Source organism: Gobius niger (genome assembly GCF_951799975.1).
Source record: "Gobius niger genome assembly, chromosome: 5".
In the NCBI taxonomy this organism is placed as follows: domain Eukaryota; kingdom Metazoa; phylum Chordata; class Actinopteri; order Gobiiformes; family Gobiidae; genus Gobius; species Gobius niger.
This window is the reverse complement of record NC_136856.1, coordinates 41,131,737-41,138,370: the sequence shown is the minus strand read 5'-3', so window position 1 is coordinate 41,138,370 and position 6,634 is coordinate 41,131,737. Positions and strand designations below refer to the sequence as shown.

The 6,634-nt window shown below is 42.6% G+C and overlaps 1 protein-coding gene across 1 annotated transcript; it reads right to left on the bottom strand.

Moving 5' to 3' along the window:
• Positions 1-1,669: 1,669 nt before the first annotated feature.
• Positions 1,670-6,617, bottom strand: ccdc51 (coiled-coil domain containing 51). The gene is made up of 7 exons (XM_079556917.1): positions 6,363-6,617; positions 6,204-6,265; positions 4,171-4,408; positions 3,729-3,866; positions 3,216-3,380; positions 2,941-3,147; positions 1,670-2,296 (listed from the first exon to the last, which is right to left on the bottom strand). The coding sequence occupies exons 2-7, from the start codon at positions 6,206-6,208 to the stop codon at positions 1,727-1,729; spliced, it is 1,323 nt and encodes a 440-aa protein (XP_079413043.1). The 5' UTR covers positions 6,209-6,265; positions 6,363-6,617; the 3' UTR covers positions 1,670-1,726.
• Positions 6,618-6,634: the final 17 nt, after the last annotated feature.

Genomic DNA, 6,634 nt, shown 5'->3' with positions numbered 1-6,634 from the left:
TAGGCCCTTTAATATATCACACTATAATGATGACAAACCTTCTGTTGGTCTGTAAATGCAGTAAATTAGAATAACTGCCTTGTATAAAATGTCTCTCTCAAAATGGCTGTAGTGAATGTCTTGAAATAGGCCTCTGTCTCTTTAAGAACCTCTGAGCCTTTAGACACGCCCCCTCCACACGCTGTCTGTGGCATCAGTGGGGAGGGGGTTCTGCTGAGGAGCAGTGGTTGGTTACTCGGCTGGTGACCAAAGCTCGGAGGCGTCTCCAGGAGGTGGGGGCGTTCCTAGGAGGACTCAGGCAAACCTATCCCTAAAATGGCCGCCATCAGAGTTTTTACAGATTACTCAGAAATACGTGAATGTGCCAAGGCAACACTTCAGCCATGTTTTTAATGAGGGAGTGACAGAATAATAGGATGGAAAGCTGGAAAAAGTCAATTTTGCAGAACACCCCCCCTTTAAATAAACACCTTTTCTCCCTCTGTATCCAGTGCATGGGTTTGTTGTATCAGCTCATATATATTAGTCATATGCAGTGTTGGGCAGTAACTGTAAGAGGTTAAAATCCGCCTTTGTGGAAGTGTCGCATTTACATTAGTGTGGGCCTGGCTGGTCTGAGTCCAGGGCCGGTTTTCAGTCCGAGTCCGACCCCGGTGACGTTACTATTTCATTTGAGGGGATTTAGAACAGTCACTTTCCTAAAATCAAACAAATACAATCGTTGAATTTCAATTTCATAATCATAGCTTTGTCCTTCTGGGCTGCTTTCTCCCATTCCTAATTAGTGGTAAATAAGTTAGTGTAGATGTAAGTGTAGAATGAACATAATATGAATCAATGAGTCAGTATTTAGATGACAGAATATTGGACAAAGTGATGGAATACATTACAAAACACCTTTTAAAGGCGAGTATTCAATATCCTAATACAATTTCAACGTATTCTCCCCAACATTGACAATAGATTTGGTTCTAGTAGTGGAATAAACACGGCCTGACCAAAGTTAACGGTTCTGATCTGGGGTCTGGTATTAAAGCCCCATTGAGAATCATTGGGATGTGCTGGAGAGGGTGTAGTGGTCACGCTCTCCCATCATCAATAAGACCTGGGTGGAAAGTCGATGGGACACTTGTGAAAAGGTTAGTATGGGGGGTAGGGCTGCTCGATTATTGAAAAAATAATAATCACGATTATTTTTGTCATAATTGAAATCACGATTATTCAAACGATTATTTGTTGCCTTTAAAAAAAATCAATCAAAAAAAAAGACAAAAATCCATCAAAAAAAGACAAAAATCCAGCGAAAAAGTGACAAAAATCCATTAAAAAAAAAGACAAAAATCCAGCGAAAAAGTGACAAAAATCCATTTAAAAAAAAGACAAAAATCAATCAAAAAAGTGACAAAAATCCATTAAAAAAAGACAAAAATCCCAAATTTGAAAAAAAAAAAATGTGGAAAAAAAATTTGAAAAAAAAAAAATTTGAAAAAAATTTGAAAAAATAAATTCTAATTGATTTTTTGCGATTATGCTTATTTTGTAATCGTTTACTGTTGTAATCGAAATCGTAATCGAATTTCGATTAATTGCACAGCCCTAATGGGGGGGAGAATAAACTAATCTCAGTGAAGGATTTGGATGTTAGGAATGAATAACAAATGTCCCCTCTCCCACTGTTGTTGGTTTAGTCACAGCTCAGTCCTTGTTTGTTTATTGAATTTAATATTTAGGGCGTGGCTCCCCTCAGCAGTAGATAAAGTGCAGACACTGTGATGGCGCTCGCTGTAGAAACCACCACCGTGTTGACCAGCTCGCTTCTCCTTATCCTCTCATGGAAGTTTATCTGCGCGTCCTCTAAACTCCTGACCAGAACCTCTTCGTTCAGCACATGTGCGGGTTTCACTTCAACTCGCTGCGTCTTCTCCGTCTTCTGCGGCTCCTCCGGCTTCTCGACGACTCTCCGCTGCTCTACGATCATCTTAACCACCGCCACGTCGCTCTGCATGGACTCCAGGCCCGTCTTCAGCCCGTCCAGAACCTTCTGCGTGGCCTGCTGCTCCTCCTGGAGATGGTGCAGGGCAGAATCAAAGCCTGAAGGGGCCGGACTCGACTGGATCTGAGGAGGAGCTTCGGTTGTTTTGTGGCTGGTCGTGAAGCTGAGCAAAGCCAGTCTCATTTGGCCGATGAGGGATCCCAGCTCGTCCTGTTGCGTGCGGTGATTCGAAGCCTGGGCTCGTAAAGCTTCTTGTAGGTTTTCTGGTCCTTTCTGGGCTTCAAGTAGCAAAGTCTTTAGCTCCTGAAGGGAAGAATATTTGTTTAAGATTAAGGCGGGTTCATTTTTAGATAGTGTTGATCACCCAAAGTGTGCACAGGGGGTGGACACGATGAGACTCCAGTGAAACCTTTGTGTTATATTTATGGGAGTAGAATGACCCAGGAACCTCTGTAAATCTGAACTAATCCATTGAATTTTGTCAAAACAACAAACAAATAAATAAATAGAATAACAATGCTTCTGCAGATGCTCAAAGTTGCTTTTGAAAAATGCAGATTTTGAGTCTCAGTTTGTTCCTAATCTCTCTGTAATTCTGTCACAGAGTTAAAACAGTCACAAAGTTCAAAGTCCTCTCTTCAGCTCATGTGAACTATGGTATAATTCATTCCTCTTAAAGTCCAAGGAAGAACTTTCAGCCATGAGAACCATGTGGCAGATTTGTGAGGCTCTGTTTGTTTGTTTTGGCCTCGGCTCCAACTGAAATACACTCTAGAACATGAACGTCTGCGATACAGACACTGCGTCACCTTATTCTGCAATATTATATTTTCTGTATGTGTGAATCTCTGTCAGAGGAAAAACCTGTGATTTGGAAACACCCTGTGGCTCTTTGTTCTACAGATACTGCATTCATAATAACTCTGTAACCCTGTAATCCTCCTCACCTGCAGTCTGACCCTGTTGACGTACGTGGACCCCATGACTCCGATCAGGGCCCCCAGCACAGACCCGATGATGGACCAGTTCTTGGTTCGCTCGGCCCTGGTGCGCTCCTTCTCGTGGCTCGCTCTCACAGCAGCAGAAAACAGAGCGAACTTCTCCCTCTCCGAGCTCTCGGCCAGCTCGTAGGCCGAGCGCAGTCTGCGGTCCTCCTGGGGGAGGCACAGAGGGTTAGGTTCTCGCCGAGGTCAGGGGCGGTGCTGCTGCTCAGTCCCGGTACCTGCAGCAGCTTGTGTTCTACAGTGGCCAGCTCCAGGTAACGCGGCTCCTCCCGGGACACTCGATCCAGCCGCTCCCGAACCTCCTTCAGTCGGACCTGCAGAGCCTCCAGGCTCACGTGGGCCTCTCTGACCAGCGACCGAGACACCATGAAGTCTGACTCAGCCTGACAGAAACAGCCAGGGAATAATGAGCTTTCTCTCTGAACTAAAATCACCTGGAGCTAGATCGGGACGTTTCTCAAAACAGTTTAAGATCATCATTATCCTTCTATGGTAAATGTTTATTATCGAACAGGTTTAAAAGCTGCAAAGCTTTTACATGATTTATTCAACTCCAGAATTGTCTGATCACATCTGGGGAAAATATGTCACAAACAATTAAAACATATATTTAATTTGATGTTTATGAAATAGAAAAATAAATATGTTCTGTGGAACAAACAGGTTATTTAACCTGTGTCGATCGAGTTACAAACCAAATAACATTTGAAATATATGTTCCTGTGTCTGACCTGTGTGACTTGCGTCTGCGCCTCTCGGACTTCGTTGATTCCCACAAACTCTTCGTACTGACTCCACCACGAGTTCAGATTAGCACTGGCCGCTCGAGACGAGCTCTGCGCCCACTGTCGGCCCAGCGCTGATGCATTCTGGGAAACGTACACACACATAACAACACCATACACGATAAGAAACCCGGTGGTCCCATGACTGACACAGTAACACGTGTCATGTATGACCAGTACATGTTAAGCATTGACAGCAGGATGGGGAGAAGTTAGACGTCACTTCGACCTCCAAACACTAACAATAACCTCAGATCAGAATCCTTTATTAAAGCTGGGGTTTGTTGTTGGTGTAACACATCACTGTGCGAGTCACAGATACACAAACGATGCAACATTACAACAGATTTAGACACAAACACATTAACACAGTCCCAGAGTTTCTTACCTGTAAAGTGGCGCGTGCCTGTTCTTTGACGTTCTCCGCTCTGTTCCTGACGTTCTCCGCTCTGTTCCTGACGTTCTCCGCTCTGTTCCTGACGTTCTCCGCTCTGTTCCTGACGTTCTCCTGCTCTTCTGGTGTTTTAGGGTTCGGGACGTCGCTGTAGAACCGAATCACAGGAGCAAAGACTTTTCTGGGCCCGTGCAGAGAAAAGCGGCGCGACAAAACGCACATCTGGATCCCTCTGTGTCAAAGTGAAACGGTCACAGGCTTTTACACAAACCTGAAATTCATCTGAAATACAGGAACACTGGACGTGCAGGTTAATATTCGGGCTACGGCGAATATGACAACATTGCAATCAGAATATGATCCTAACAGTAGTGATGTGCCGATCGTGTCGAGGCTTCGAAGCGTGTGCCGAGTAATCTAGAGCAGTGGTTCTCAACCTTTCGGAGCCGCGACCCCCATTATAACAGTTAATTAGGATCGTGACCCCCACCCGGGTCAGACCATGGGAAAAACAGGGACATTAACCCCTTAACTCCCGCCTGAACCGAGCACATTTTCTCCAGTTTGGCTTTACCCCAATCCAAAAGCTTCTGGAAAAATGCTGTGAAAATAGCAACAAAACTGAGACGAAAATAATGATGGAAATGTGACAAAAAAGTGACGAAAAAATGACAAAAATGTGATTAAAAAATGACCAAAAAATGACAAAAATTTGACAAAATGTGACAAAAAAATGACAAAAATGTGACAAAAAAGTGACGAAAAATTGACAAAAATGTGACAAAAAATGAACAAAAAATGAACAAAAAATGACAAAAATGTGACACAAAAATTACAAAAACGTGATCAAAATGACAAAAAAAATGACAAAAAATGATGAAAAAGCTACAAAGATGAGTTGAATACCAAACAAAAAAATGATGGAAAAAAATCTGATGACGTGAGGAAAAAGATCCTCTGGGTTCAGGCGGGAGTTAGGAGGTTAAACTATATAACTCTTAAAAAACAAAGAAAAAACAATGGCTAAAAACAAAAATGAATTAAATTTAGAACAAATAATGGCCCCCTGGTAAAACAGCACATATGCTACGACGCCATAATAATAATATTAAAATACATATTTTATCTATATGCTCTGGCGACCCCCCACATTTGTCTCGCGACCCCCTAGTGGGTCCCGACCCCCAGGTTGAGAAGCCCTGATCTAGAGGAGTGTCTATTGAAGCGCGGATCGATGCGTGTGTTGATCACGTGTGTGGTGACGTTCGAAGCCTCGGGAAGCGGCCGCACCACGTGACTGATTCAGGAAATGATTTGCGTGTTTGAAGCGCGATTCAAAACAAAAGCGACAGTGACATTTTGAGTGTTTGTGTTGGACATAAACAAAGTAACACAAGCACATTTTCCATCACAACTCCATGAATTCGCAAATTTAGTCTTTCAGCCCCAACATTTATTATAAGCACTCAGCATGTTATATATGTGGACCTGTCCCTTTTTAAATCCTGATTAAAGACTCATCTTTTCAAACTTGCTTTTAATACTTAGAGACACTGAATTGTGTCCAGGTTGTAAACATTTGGTGTGTTTTTTGGGTTTTTTTGTATTGTTTTTATCTTCCTGTGAAGCACTTTGGTCCTCCTGGTGTTGTTGTAAAGTACTATATAAATACACTTTTACTGATTGATTGATACATTTCTTGTCCACATGATGGCGCAGTGGAGCAAAGCACCTTGATGCTTCGAACCATGTGTGATGCAATTGGCTGTGAGGCTTCAACGCTTCATGGGGCTTCATCTTGCCATCACTACCCATCACTATGAATATAAATAATACATTTGAAATCTTAATATAAAAACACAAAGCTAGTCTGTTTATTCACTTCTACAAATCAAAATATCTTGATTAAATGAACCATGCGACAAAACTGTGACCTTTTTGCAATATAATGTTTATTTTTAATCATTTGATTTAGTATTTTAAAAATGTCAAAACCCCCAAAACAAAACCAGTGTTTTTTGTTGTACCTCATTTGTAGTTATGGAGGTGGTGAGTGAAGAGGAGAAAAGTTATTCACATCACAATTGGCCTGTGGGAAGAGAAGCAAACACACACTGGTTACTGGTTCCGAAATGTAAGGGGGGAAAGTTTACAGTGTAAAAAATAAATCTTATATAAAAAATAACCTTTCTCGGGACAGATCCGGGAAGGTGACCAGTTCCTCATATGATTCATTCACAGTTAGCGTTAGCTGAAACACTCTGGCTCCTAAACTGTTTTCAGCAGAATGTGTCGCTTCCCCTCATGTTCCGCGAGCTCCGTTTCCCGCGTGACAGAGAAACATCCCGGATTCTGAGGCTGTCATGTCACTTTTCGCAGTTTGTCAAGGCTAATTTGTTAGCATCCGCATGACCCACGGTGAACTGTCCCTTTCTGCTCAGGCGCGCCTCTGACGTAC